Source organism: Thamnophis sirtalis, unplaced genomic scaffold, assembly GCF_051295495.1.
Source record: "Thamnophis sirtalis isolate CommonGarterSnake01/CBP01778 unplaced genomic scaffold, rThaSir2_p1.2 scaffold_1, whole genome shotgun sequence".
NCBI lineage: Eukaryota > Metazoa > Chordata > Lepidosauria > Squamata > Natricidae > Thamnophis > Thamnophis sirtalis.
Genome location: NW_028261381.1, coordinates 44038666 through 44053887, shown reverse-complemented (window position 1 = coordinate 44053887; position 15222 = coordinate 44038666). Strand labels below are relative to the sequence as shown.

General features: G+C 37.8%; 1 protein-coding gene across 1 annotated transcript in view; it reads right to left on the bottom strand.

The window, feature by feature from the left end:
- Positions 1-15222, bottom strand: part of TMEM163 (transmembrane protein 163) — a 90537-nt gene that overhangs the window by 45368 nt on the left and 29947 nt on the right. Inside the window, exon 3 of the mRNA XM_087711878.1 lies at positions 853-896. Coding sequence (XP_087568004.1) covers positions 853-896 — 44 coding nt within the window. The remainder of the gene's footprint in view (positions 1-852; positions 897-15222) is intronic.

The window sequence follows — 15222 nt, the reverse complement described above, 5'->3', positions numbered from 1 at the left end:
ATTTTTAAAAAGTTCTTAATGAATATATGAACATGAAGAGAACTACCAAAAGAGGATTTCTTCATTAACTGCTTGGTGTATTTATTGGGTAGATCTCCCAACTTTCCTCCAGCTCAAGAGGCAGACATAAGTCCCTCCTTCCTTATTTTCTCAAAATAACACTATTTAATAGATTGGGCTGAGACAGTATCAAAATCACCCACTGAACTTCTGTGGATAAGGATGGCCTTAAACTCCCAGTCCAGCCCTAGACCTGAACCACTGTATAATGTCAGGTCTCTATGCCATTACGATAACATGGAAGTGGAATATAATCATCTAATTTTGGGGTTGGAAGAGGAGGATTGTTTATTTGAAATATGCCCTTAGTATTAGAACTTTTTAATGCTATATAAATAGTAAACTACCGTAAAATGTCTACCTACTCCATACTCCCAGAACTTGCAAATCAGCATGAGGCTGATTAATCTCCTGATACTGAGACTTAATCTGAGGGTATACACAGAGAATTAAGTTAGCTCTTGCTTAACACTATTGATAAAACAAGCCTCCACAAATTGTCTAAGCCTCTGTTGAAACGTGCTTCAGTTATGTTGCTAATACAGGAAACAGTGGACAATGCTGGGAATATGCTTTAGACCCATTTCTAATTCTTCTGTGAAATTCAAATAAGAAATCCTACCTAAAATCCAATTAGACTTCTGGTCTGATTGTTTAACTTTTACTCATGGTTCCTCTCTTTCTTAAATTTCTTTGTGTGAATTAATAGTATTTGTGACAACTGTGGATGAAACTAATGAGTGGATTCGATCAGAAAAAGCAAATGTACATTTCAGTTATGAGAATACTTACTGCAAATCCAAATGATGAAGCACTGTACCTCATTACAGAGAGAGCTAAAAGGAAAAAGAAATTTTAAAATCTACATTCATTGAAATTGCATGCTTGATTAGTCAGTCAGTCACTCTGAATAAATGATACTACTGTAGTACAATAACCTCAAAATGAATATATCAGAATTGTTATTCAGAAACTAGAGAAAGGCTGAAAAATATGAAAGCATATTTGAAAAGGAAATGTGCATCACATGCTGAATATATAAATTCACTATTTCATCATAAATATTTATAAACAATAAATTTTAGAATTAATTTTAAATTTTAATGGAATACAATCTATGAAAACATAAAGATTCTCTCTATGCAGTTATAAAGCTCTGATTTTTATATGGCAGGACAAGAGATGCTTCTTCCTATTATTTGCAGTTCTTTGAATCCTTTCAGTTCCCTGAATGCTGTGTTTTGATTTCTGCTCACAAGAATTTTCTGTAGTTATTGTTACTCAAATAAAGAATACTGTTATCAGAATCATTTTTAAGAAATAAAATTTTCATACTTTTTTTCACTAGTTGTTCAGATCAACACTAGCCAATACCAATTGTTCATTTTTGTGCCGTTATGGTTCAAGCTGTGGAAATGTTGAAATACAAATTTCAGGTGCACTCAACATCCTAAGAGAGTGCTTCTTAAGCTTGGGCACTTTAAGACAGGTGGACTTCAACTCCCAGAATTCCACAGCCAGCTTTGCTGCACTACAGTTACAGCATAAAGGGACTTGAACATATAAATCATCATCAAATTTTAATTTTTTATCATTTAAAATATCCATTACTAAACCTTCTCTTTCTTATTTTATGTAAAAATAAGAAGAGAGAAAAAGGAAACAAAAATGTATAGTTTTTTTAAACTATTGAAAATGGGCATATTTAGTCATGTAATGTAATTGTTAACACCCAATCAATCTACTTAGCAAGGGAACAAAAATTTAAACTTGTAAATTAAAATAAATTGAGCTGTGTACACGCTCACATTTGCAAACCGGTAGGGAAGGTAAGTGAATACCACCTCTGAACAGGACCTCAACAAACCCAACTGTTTGTCCAACCTGTGTAGAAACAAGGACTCAGTGGGCTCCATTTATCATATAAGATACAAAATGAAAAGGGGGAAATGTTTTTTTTTCAAAATGCCCTTCCACATTGGAGATTAGAAACAACAAATAGGCACAGGTGCATACACACACACATACACTCACACAAGCACAATCATTTATAGGAATAGTCTATAAAGTTGTATCTCTATTTCTACATTGTAGAGAGCAGAAAGCACATACAGCTTAAAAAACTAATTGAAATATTTGTTAAATGATAGATTTATTTTACTTTATCATTGTGTATTCCAAATATTTCTGATAAATGGTTGGATATGCAGCTGATTCCTGTTTCAATGCTAGGAGCCCAAACCTAATTATATTTTATCTTTGATAACTGATTCTAAAGATGAATGTGTATGTATTTCAAAATGTGATGAAAGAGGATCTTTTTTTAGCATAGTCTATGTAGTATTTGTGCTTAAGAGGGAGAAAATATGTATTTCCTCCTTCTGTTCTGTGTCTGCATCCTTAAATCACCTGTTTAAACTTCACAGATTTTAGCTGTACGCAAGTACTGAAAACAGAAATCCTACATCTTCTCTAGCTTTCTCCATATGGTTTACTGAAATAGAACACATGCATTCTTCAACAAGATGTTAACAAGAAACCGGAAATAAGTGGATTGGTTGCTTTGACTCCAGCTGTGCAGTTATTCTAACTATTTAATTCCATAAGAAAATATAGATTAATGAGATATCCCTTTGTGCTTGGTTTAAGTATTATATTATGGACAAGGAACTATTAACCTGAAGGTAAATTACAACCTCTGAATAAGGAGGAGCCTGGTAGCATTCTTTCAGAATAACATATTTTATTAAAAGGCATGTATTTTTTCATCACTGCACATAGGCCTTCTAATAAAATATGTCAGTTTGAAAAAGTGTAACCAGTTCCTTCTACTTAATCTACTTGGAATTGTATGCATAGAGTAACTGATAGTCACAAAGCACATTTCAAAAGAGGGATTGTTTACAAAATAAATAAATAAATAAATACGATAAAATGTTCCTTCTTTATAATGTTCCTTCTTTTTATGGCATTTCTAACATTTATTGTTATATGATTTGGTAATTATCAACAGTTATAGATTAACTGAAAAAACACTATATTAATTAAATAATTCCTTAAAATTAAAGGAATAGTAATTTGTAGTAGGTTTTATTTATTTTTTTCCATAGCTCTTTCCATTGTTGTACTGTAATAATTTATTTGAAGCTTTACACCCACTTTATCATACTTTTTAAAACTTGTTTCATCCCTGTGCCATATTTGAATTACACACACACACCCCTCCTAATATGTGACCTTGATAAGTGTTTTAAATTCTGTCACCTATAAGAAAGTCCCTCCTTTCTTATTTAAAAGCAAGAAAGCATTATTGAGGCTGATTAAAATGCATTTTAAAAATGCATTTCTTTTGTTGTACCTTCACCTTTCACATTGTAATTAAATATATACATTGCTTTTAAATTAGTTTCAAAGTTATTCAAGTTTAAATACTTAGCAAACAAATACTGATTAAAACGAGATAAGCAATGACTTTTAAAGTAGAATGCTGTGAAATTCATAGTAGAGACCAGCTATTATTAGGCAAAGAATATTCTAACATGGACAAAACTCAATGATACTGATCCCTCTAAGGAATTTATTTACGTTTTATTTAAAAAAAATAAATCACCCTTTAAATAGATTGTACTTTTGAAAATCTGACAGAGTTATGTGCATATATAAAGAACAATAAAAAGAATAGTTGGAGACATAAAACAATACAATACAATAGCAGAGTTGGAAGGGACCTTGAAGATCTTCTAGTCCAACCCTCTGCCTAGGCAGGAAACCCTATCCCATTTCAGACAAATGGCTATCCAACATCTCCTTAAAGACTTCCAGTTTTGGGGCATTCACAACTTCTGGAGGCAAGCTGTTCCACTGATTAATTGTTCTGTCAGGAATTTGTCCTCAGTTCTAAGTTGCTTCCCTCCTTGATTAGTTTCCACCCATCGCTTCTTGTTCTACCTTCAGGTGCCTTGGAGAATAGTTTGACTCCCTCTTCTTTGTGGCAACCTCTGAGATATTGGAACACTGCTACCATGTCTGCTCTAGTCCTTCTTTTCATTAACCTAGACATACCCAGTTCCTGCAACCGTTCTTCATGTTTTAGTCTCCAGTCCCCTAATCCTCTTTGTTGCTTTTCTCTGCACTCTTTTCTATATCGTGGCGACAAAAACTGAATGCAGTATTCCAAGTGTGGCCTTACCAAGGCATTCTAAAGTGGTATTAACACTTCACGTGATCTTGATTCTATCCCTGTGTTTATGTAGCCTAGAACTATGTTGGATTTTTTGCAGCTGCTGCGCACTGCTGGCTCATATTTAAATGGTTGTCCACTAGGACTCCAAGATCCCACAGTTAGTACTATTGAGCAAGGTACCACCTATACTGTACCTGTGCATTTCGTTTTTCTTGTGTAAATGTAGAACATTACTTTTTTCACCATTGAATTTCAATTTATTAGATAGTGCCATATGTTCAAGTTTGTCAAGATCCTTCTGTATCTTAAGCCTGTCTTCTAGAGTGTTGGCTAGTCCTGCCAGCTTGGTGTCATTTGCAAATTTGATGAGTTCCACATTTATTCCCTCATCCAAATCATTGAAGATGTTGAAGAGTGCTGGGCTTAAAACAGAGCCTTGGTGTACTCCTCTCTGCATACGTCCCTTCAAGTAGATGCAGTCCCATTGAGGACTACATATTGAGTGCGGTTGGTCAGCCAGTTATGAATCCATCTGGTAGTGATGCTGTCCAATCCACATTCTTCTATTTTATCTAGTAGTAGGTTATGATCTACCTTATCAAATGCCTTACTGAAATCCAAGTAAACTATATCGACAGCATTCCTCTGGTCCACTAATTTTGTCACTTTGTCAAAGAATGCAATAAGATTAGTCTGGCATGATCTGTTTTTGACAAACCCATGTTGGCTTTTGGCTATTACTTTGTTTACTTCTAGGTGTTCGCTAATTTGTTGCTTAATTATCTTTTCCAGAATCTTTCCTGGTATTGTGGTCAGGCTGATAGGTCTATAGTTTCCTGGATATATATATTTTTTCCTTTTTTGAAGATGGGAACTACATTAGCTCTTTTCCAGTCCTCTGTTCCCCGGTGCTCCAGGATCTCTGAAAGATATAGTTCAGTGGTTCTGAGATCTCATCTGCCAGTTCCTTCAGAACCCTGGAGTGTAATCCGTCTGGTCCTGGTGATTTGAACTCATCTAGAGTAGACAGGTGCTCACTTACCATTTTCTTCCCTATTTCAATTTGTGTTCCTAATCTGATTTTTCTGGTGCTGTTTTTTATAGGTTGGACTGTTTTATCCCTTTGTGTAAAGACAGATGCAAAACATGAGTTACATAGTTCTGCTTTCTCCCTGTTGCTTGTCACCTTCTTGCCACTTTCTCCCAGCAATGAATGGACCAATTGTTTCCTTAACCCTTTTCTTGTTTTTAACATGTTGGAAGAAGCTTTTTTTGTTATTTTTTACTTTTGTGGCAAGCCTTTCTTCGTTGTGAGCCTTAGCTTTCCTTACTTCATCTTTACAGGCTTGGGCTATAAACAGAAGCAAATAATTCTAAATTTAAAAATCTGATATAACAAATGAACAATTATACTAACAGATCTGTCTATCATCTAAATTCATTATATCCACCCACACCAGTATAGTTTATTACAATGTAACAGAAGCACTGATAAATTAATATCCTATTGAAATTCCCCAGAGATTTCATAAGAGCATCTCTTCAGTCATGCCCCCCAGATTCAAATGCACCTGATACAAATAGCATCTTGAAAAGCAATTTCACGTACTGTATTTTTTGTCTAATTATTAAAGTTGGCCATACACATGTAACAGCCCTACTTTAATAAGGAGCCAATGCTTTGCATGTAATCTGTCATCTTAAAAACAGACAGCCAGATATTATAGCAATTAATTCAAACAATGCATCTTACTACTATCTTCACATGATACCTTACACAGAAATCCACATGAAATTTTCATAGATAATGTAAAATTTATATAATTTACATTATATGTATGAACATTGTCTGGACTAAATTGTATTTGGAAAAGCAATTTGAATCCAGATGTTGTCCAATGCATTCAGTCCACTGAAGGGGGTGTATAAAATCAAGATTTTACTTATGAATTACATTAGTTATGAATTCACTTATAAATAGGAATATTTCCAGAACTGCAATTTCCTTTCCTTTTCTTCTTCTCTCCTTACACCACCAAATCAGCTATGAAAAATCTGTAGATGTCATACTTTTGCTTGTTTCATGCAAAAAAAAACCTTTTTTTTTAACTGGGCCATACAGTGAATGCCCCAAAGTAAATTATGTCCAGTTTGGATCAATCTGATCCTATTGCTGTGATGCCCTTGACACATCTGCGCTTCACACCCAGGGCCCTCTTATGTTCCAGGCACACAGAAGTACATGTCCTGAACATCCTCACCAATACGACATGCTTAACTGAACAATCTTATCTATTAAAAATCCATTTAACAGACTTAAGCTACCTTATTCCCCACCTTTGGGAAATATACATTTGCATTTTACAAACTAAGAAGAAACAGAGGAAATTGGCAAGCTGTTTTCTCAAGGTAAAGAATAGAGTAGGTGGTAATATTCTGGAGCTATATTTCATTTTTACAGACATACTAACTCTAGCTGCGATAATGAATTTAAGGCAGCCTTGTAGAGTAGCTTTTTTCTTACAACAGCCGCTATCAGGGTGATTACCTAATATGGGAATGCATTTGAGCACTAGACATCCTAACATAGGGGAAGGTAACCATTTTTACTCCAGGAATTATACTTTTTCAAAATCCCTTTGAGTTGGTGGCCTAAACATGTTTAGGATTTTTTTTCTGGTTTTCCAGGAGGGTTGCATACATCCTTGATGTTTTCACTCTAAGTGCCATAGAGAAAAAGAAGTAAAATACAAGACCGAACAACAAAAACGTTTTGTTGCTAAATCTCAGAAATCTTTAGAAACTGCCAAAGAGAGCCTGGGGGCCACATTCAACCATGGATTGCTCACCCATTTAAGTCAATAATGGAGTACAACCCATAACATTAAAAACAGCACAGTGTAAACATAAAAACATTAAAAACAGCACAGCAAGGGGTAAAAGGATTTCACAAATTAGGCCTGATCACTTCAGAAATATCTATCTAACCTTAGTCAAGTCCAATGTTGAAACTTACTATTTTATGTACAAAACAAATCTGAAAGATTGGAACAAGGCAGTGATTTAGTGAAGGGATATTTGATTTTATCAATCAATGAATTCAAAAAGATTCACAATGTTGTCCAGATCTGGAAAAAAGAATATGGTTCGCGAATGTGTCCTATAGATGACCCAAAGATACAGGGTAGGGGTAGAATAGTATATTTTAAATTTCTGCACTTAAAAAGAAAGGCAGAAATTAGTTTCAGGACCACATGTTAAAGCTACATGTATAATTATCAACTTACTGTCACAACCTTTTTTAAAAAATTCTAAAAATTGTTTCTATTATTTTAAATAAAGAAGGAAACAAGCAAAGCTAGTAAATAAATATATTACATATACAATTCATTACAAAGTGAGTGATGCTCCAAAAACTGTAGTCCAAACAGTGTTGTGTTCTAGATGAGTTAAGGACTGTCCCTGAACAAAATATATTCATTGTATAGATTGTATAGATTTCCAGTAGCACAAGGCCTTGTCATGATTCAAAGTGACAGTCACCATAAATATTAATTCAATGTTCCACTTAATACCTCCCAGCTTTGCCAACCAAGCTTCAAAATTCCTTCCACCCTCCCTAGAGAAACCCACGTAGACCATTACACAAACAATATTAGTTTACTGGCTATTATTTAACCTTTGGGGCAGTTTTCCCTATTGTGGGCCTTTTCAGATATCCTGAACTTTATATTCCAGAATCACAAGTCAGTATAACCACCCTGATTAGAAATTTTGTGGATAAGATCAAGGTATTTGCTTCACTTAAAAGATATGTTTGAACAACTGCATTCACCCTTTCATACATGACACATACTTGTTTAGGGAATACAAACACGCCAAGCAGCAATTTGATGAAAATAAATTATTTAACTTTTCCCCAGTTCTCACCACCCAGCTTAGATGGAATAAAATAAGCTAAATAAGTTTCTCACCACCATAGTATAAGTACAACTTAAATACAATTACGTGGGGGTAAGAACTACTGAATTTTAGAGGTTTTTTTTTTAAAGTATAAATAAGTAATAAGACTGAAGTGAAATGACTATGCTTTATATTATAACTTGAGAATGAAGACAGAGGCTCTTATTCAGTAACACTGTAACCAATTTTAATGTAGCAGTAACTTGAGTGAAAGTAACAGTAACTTGCAACAAAGTAACACTAGTAGACCGGTCTGTGTGCGCGGCTAAATGAATGTAACAAGAAGGCAACAAAGTAACTCTAGCAGACCGGGCTGTGTGCGCGGCTAAATGAATGTAACAAGAAGTAGACCGGGTAGTCTGTGGAGAAGAGGCAGCGAAGCAGTTCCGAGTAGACCGGGTTGTTCGGCTGCTCTGGTAGACCGGGGTGGCGGTTGGAGAGAGTCTGCTCTTTTATATTCCAGCAGACTCGCGCTTGACAGCTCGGCAACTGACAGGCGCGTCTGATTGGCTAAGACGCGCCTGGCTGCTGTCAAGCTGTCATTCGTAACAGCGAGGACTAACTTTTACTATACAACACTTTATTTTGCAAAATTTTGCCAAACTTTCTACAGGACCTAGGACTTGTTTTCTCCAATACAATTTACCCCAAGATTTAGCAAGCTGTGACATATCCACTGGCATGCAGTAATCAAAGCCTAAAGAGGCTTTTACAGAATATTTATTTGTATTTTTTATATTACATCTAGGAAATATGAAACAACTTTGAATCAATACAGAATGTTTTGTCTGGGCAACCTGGCACTAACCTATAGCAACCTGTAGTAATCATCGATTAATTTCTTTATTAAAAGTCCAAATTAAAATATTTTATTTATTTATATCCTGGTTTTTATTATTTTACAAATAACTCAAAGCAACAAATATATCCAAATTCGTCCTTTTTACAACAATAACCCAGTGAAATAGGTTGGGCTAAAAGAGAGTGACTGGCTAAAAGTCATCCAACTGGCTTTCATGCCTAAGGCTGGACAAAAACTTAAAATCTCTTTTTTTCTAGCTCGGTGACTTAACCACTAGACCAAACTGGCTCTCTATAGCAGTGCTTCTTAAAGTGTGGTCCTAGGATCCCTAGCAATCTCCCTAACATCTTCTCATAGGTCATCAAAATCAAAATTATTTTGCTAAATATTTAACACATTTGCAAAAAATTAAAACAAGGACACTCTTCACATTGTTTTATTAATATTTTATGTTAATATCCAATGGGATGTTGCTATTTTATGTGATTCAATAAATATTTCATGAATGCATCAATTTTAATTTTTAATGTTATACATTGATAAATATAACCCATACAAAAAGACTGTTTTTTTTTAAGTTAATTATAATTTTTTAAAGTAGAAAGGACTCCTGGCGGCAAAAAAATTAAGAAACACTCCTCTATGATACAGCTCTAATACAATGGTAAATCTGTTTCCTTTGAAATTTTTGAATACAGTCTATTTTCACACTTGCAAAAAACTTCTCTCTCACTCAGATCCTCAATTTTAGATGCTTTAACTGGCCTTTCAAAGAGGAAGATAGTTTGACAGTTATACACAGGGACGTGCAGTCACTGGAGGCAGGGCCTCACCAGTCTCATGAGGAAAATGATTTTTTTAAAAAAATAATTAAAAAGGCCAAGGTAGTTGCTGCCAGACTCCAAGTCACAGTGACTCTGAGTCTGCTTAGTGCTAACTGTAGGGGGAGGCAAGAGAACTATGGGCCTCCTTTGCATAAGGAATTTTTCGCCTTTTAAGAGTTAAGCAAGGGTTAAAAAGCAAAAAAATCCTTATGCAAATGAGGCACGTGATTCTCTCGCCTCCTCCTGCAGAGGGCACTTTGTTTAGAGGCTTTTTAAAAACATTTAAGCAGAGTCATCCACATGGTGACTCTAGCAGAAACTATCCTAGCCAGCCTGACCCTGGCTAGACCAAATCTTGCATTTTTGACACAGCTGGAAGGAAAGTGGGTCAGAGGGAGGGGACAGAGGGGAGGAATTCAAAATTATGTGTAATGTAAGTAATTGTAATTTGTTTTTATTGTGTGTGGGGGGGGTTAAGCGCCTCTGCTGGTGCGCGGGCTGGCACAGTTATTTTTATTTTTTATTTTTCATTTTTCGGCCCGCCATAGAGCAAAACATGTCCTGGTTTGTGGCCGGGAGGCACGCTGGCACTTTAAAGTGCATGCCGTTGCCCCGCTGTATGGCCGGGGGGGCGCATGCACTTTAAAATGCCAGCGTGCCTCCCGGCCACAAACCAGGACATGTTTCGTTCTGTGGCGGGCCGAGGCGGCATGCACTTTAAAGTGCATGCCTTCCGGGCCGGCCATTCAGTGGGACATGCTTGATGTGCTCCATCGGGCGGAGAGGGTGAGGGAGGACTGGAGGCGACAGGCAGGCGGCGAAGCGAGGCTGCTCGGGTGGCTAAGCCAGCCTGGGGGACGAGGGGTGGTCACAGGCTCCAGAAGCTGAGGGGCCTCAGAAAATCTACTTAGCACGGGCGCAGGGATGGTAGCAGGAGCTTACACGGCACAGCAGGTCTCCTAGGACCTCCTAGGCGCTCATTACCAACAGTCGGCCCGTGTTCAGCAAAGCAAGCGCGGGGAAGTCCTTTGCAGGCGGCTAAGACTGGCCGCCCACAAAGGATCTCCCCAGACTAGTTTTGATTAGTGTGGGGCGACTGATGGTAGTTTGCGCCGGCTGTGTCCACTCAAACTAACCTCAAACTAGCCTCAGTCGCCCCGTGTTCAGCAAAGCAAGCCCAGGGAGGTCCTTTCTGGGCGGCCAGTCTTAGCCGCTTGCGCCCGGCACTGCTGCTGAAGTGAAGCCCCGAAGCCCCCGCTGCCACCGGAATATCTGCTGCCACCTCCTCCTCCTCCTCTAACAGCACTGCCGGATTTGCCGCCCGACGCTGCGACTGAGGTGAAGCTGGCAAAGGTCCCACCGGCGCCCCCGCCCGTGGCAGCGGCGTCTCCCCCTTTGCTCGGAGCACCTGAGCTAGGCTCCGCATTACCCCTGCCCCCTCCTCCTCCGCCGTGCTTTTGAGGAGCCATGAGTCTGCGGGAGGGAGCAGGAGCAGGTAAAAAGGCCGCAGCGGCGGGCAGCAAATGTGGTGGTGCTGTTGGAGGAGGAGGCAGCAGCAGTAATTCTGGTGACGGCGGGGGCTCGTCAGCATCTTCAGCGGCAGCCCTCCCCTCCCCCCCGTGAATAAGTGGAGCAGAGCCATGCAGATGATGTCATCACAACATGACTGGAGAAGCAATTCTGGGAGTTGAAGTCCACAAATCTTAAAGCTCTTAAAAAGAGCCAAGGTGGCGCAGTGGTTAGGGTGCAGTACTGCAGGCCACTTCAACTGACTGTTATCTGCAGTTCAGTGGTTCTAATCTCACTGGCTCAAGGTTGACTCAGCCTTCCATCCTTCTGAGGTGGGTGAAATGAGGACCCAGATTGTGGCGGTGATATGCTGACTCTGTAAACCGCTTAGAGAGGGCTGAAAGCCCTATGAAGCAGTATATAAGTCTAACTGCTATTGCTATTGCTATTGCTATTGCTAAAGCTGTGCTGGGGCTTCAGAGGGGCTTTCGCGCTTGCCTCACCAGCCATGAAGCTCACCGCACGTCACTGGTTATACAGCATTTCTTCATAGGAATTCTGATTTTATTTTTGATTCAAATATATTGAGCATAAAATAAAGTCGCAGATGAGAGAAGAAGGAAAGCATTTTGTTTTCCTTTTACATGGAATATTGGTGTGGAGATTTTTGTCATACCAGAATCTGCAGTTATTTAGGGCAAGATAGTATCTACTGTATTTTTCAGAGTATGACGCACCGGAGTATAAGACGCACCAAGAGGCAATTTTTTAAAAAAGTAGGTAGGTAGGTAGAGGGATGGAGAGAGAGAGAAATACAGTAGGTAGGTAAGGAGAGAGAGAGATTAGGTAGGTAGATGTTTCCAGGTGTATTTATCCATGTGCTGGAGAAGGAAATTGCTGAAAATCTGCAGCACCTAAGACTTTCTTTCTGCTGGCACAGCACTTGATCAATGTAATTCTCATCAATCAGTTAAACAGCTTTCCAAAAGGGGAAAAAAAGTTTCTGAGTTGCGATAGCAGAAATTTGGAAGAGCCTTAGATTGCCTTGCTGAATATTTTATTGATATTATTTTATTGAACTTCTTGTCCCCTTCTATACCATTGATTTCTAAAGTACTATATCAGTGGTGGGATATGACCAGTATGCCCTGGTATGAGGGTAGCAGTGCCTGCTGGGAGTACTAGGTACCATTCCGGTATGGTGCTCCAGGAGGCAATAAAGCTTTGCATGTACGTGATGGAAAATCAGGAGCCAGAGCATCCGGATCCTGTTTGTACCAGCATCTCATGGCCAGGCAGCCTGAGAAATATGCGGATTACCTCCAAACATCTGAGAGTTTTCAAAACATTTTTGTGAGCTCTGGTTGGCTGGAAATAGGCTGGTCAAGGGAGGGAGAAGTGGGCTGTGGGCAAATCTACATCTTTTTTGTATCTAGCGAGGGTGTGAGATTTCAGAGCTGGCTTGACATTACTGCAACCCACTCCTTTAGTAAAAGAACCCTTCGCTTTAACCATGGAGTCAAGGGCCTTTCTTTCCTAAGGAATTGGATTGGGGACACCAGCAAATAACCAATAACCGAGTCTTTTTTTCCCAAACTTGCTATGGGTTCCTTCTCCAGTTTAGTAATAGAACTTAGACTTATATACCGCTTCACAGTGCTTTTATAGCCCCAAGCGGTTTACAGAGTCAGCATATTGCCCCCAACAATCTGGGTCCTCATTTTACCACCTCAGAAGGATGGAAGGCTGAGTCAATCTTGAGCCGGTGAGATTTGAACTGCCAAACTGCAGCTAGCAGTCAGCTGAAGTAGCCTTCATTACTGCACTCTAATCACTGGGCCATCTCAGCTCTTCTTTCTTTCAATTCTTTTTGTTTGTTTTTCATATTTCTGTACTGCCCATCTCCCTCAAAGAGGGACTCTCCAATGCAAAGAAGCACTTGGAATATAGAGATTCAGATATATCTTTTGCTTTTAATCCTCATCCATCTCCATGCTGTTGACTAGGATCCAGCAATAAATAGATCTTGTATCTAGTTTGGCTTGATAATGACAAAAACATGAGAAAAACAGTAAAAACCCAAAGAGATAGATGTTTCTATATGCATTTTAAGAATTTATACAAGAGTACCCAACAAAATACATGCACAATGTCACACTTTCTGTCACATCTGAGGCAATTTTATTGCTGTGTTTTTTCTATTGATTTTACACAGACACTAATTGCTAAACTGTCACGCTATCAACTGATTGAAGACTTACAACGCTGATTTCTCAAAGGACCATTATGTGACCGGGGCATGATTTATACATGAATAATTTAAGTTCTCTGTCTGGAAATTTTATAGAGCTGTGCAAATGTTGCTGCATTAAACATGTTTAAAACACCTATTTTAAATGCTACACCATTTTTCTATACCGAATTAATGTTACCTGCAGAGGCTATACTGGAAGCTTAGATACAGTAGTAGAAAACCAACATGATTGTCTTTTTTTTTTTAAGTAGTATTTGAATGTAGTTATGCAATGTCTGTATTTTTGGTAATTATTTCATATAGGAGCCATGATAAAAATTACAGTCAGATTTCAGAAAAATTCTGTTTGAAAGCCCAGCACTATATGAAATAGTGACTAACAAGCATACTCAACATAAAAGTATATTTAAAAAAATTATGAAACCTGATTTTGTATCATTTTGATGCAAAAGCTACAACATTAGCTTGAAAAAAACTAATGGCGACTGTAAGTTAATATTAATTAAATATGTTCCATAAATACTTGTATACAAGAGTTTTTTTCAATGGTGCATTCACTGATATTGTAATCAAGTGCATCCACCTTATTGCTGGTTGTCCTTTTTCTTTCATCTTTTTTAGCATTATGGAAGTCACAAGGGAGTTGTACCTATGCACAATGTGTCCAAAATATGAGTTTGAGCCTGAACATTTGTCCCTTGAGCCAGGGTTCTGGATTGATTTCTTTCACTATCCATTTGTTTTAGTTTCCTGACTATCTATGGTATTTTCAGGAATAATAATATATTAAATCTCCTTTCCGTGTTTCCCTGAAAATAAGGCAGGGTCTTATTTTCTTTGGTACCCTGAAATAAGTGCTTGGCCTTATTTTCGGGGACGTATTTTTATTTTTGAAGAGCAGGAGGCAGCAAGCGTGTAATATTTTCGTGGAGGGCTTATTTTGGGGGGAGGACTTATTTTAGCTCATGCACTCAAAAGCCCAATTGGGCTTATTTTCCAGGGAGGTCTGATTTTTGGGGAAACAGGGTATTAATGTGTAGGCTGACTTTTTTCAGTCTGTTGGCCATTGTGTTATCTGCTGATTGGTGGGCATAGTTTGGCTATGCCTATTATATATTGTCAGTGTTTCTAGGCCATTTATTCCATAATTAAGATTTCTAAATGAAGATTTAAAAACAGATATCTAACTGGCATTTATTATTTATTTTATTTATTAATTTTTAATGCACTCATTTCCTCTAAAAGGTGACTCTGGGCGGCTTACATTGCATTGCAGCCAGAAAGAATAATCAGATTATCCGATATCAATAGCGTTTTATGTCTGTAATATATCAGCTTCAAATTCTAGTAAGCCTTGCTTTCCTACAAGAAATTGTTGCCTAATTGCTGTCTAACTGTAATTTAAACTAGTTTAAGTCCCCACGTGAGACTGCATGCTACCCAGACAACCTCAAATATGTGGTGCTTTCTGCATAAAATCTTGCTGTGACAGCAATATCATCTGAAGCCTCTTTCAGCTTTAGCAATCAAGTATTAATCATGAAAATCTATATATAGTATGTATGCAATGTGGTACTAAAAAGAGTTCAATTGTTGTTTTTAACTTAACTCTAACTCTGAGTGTGAG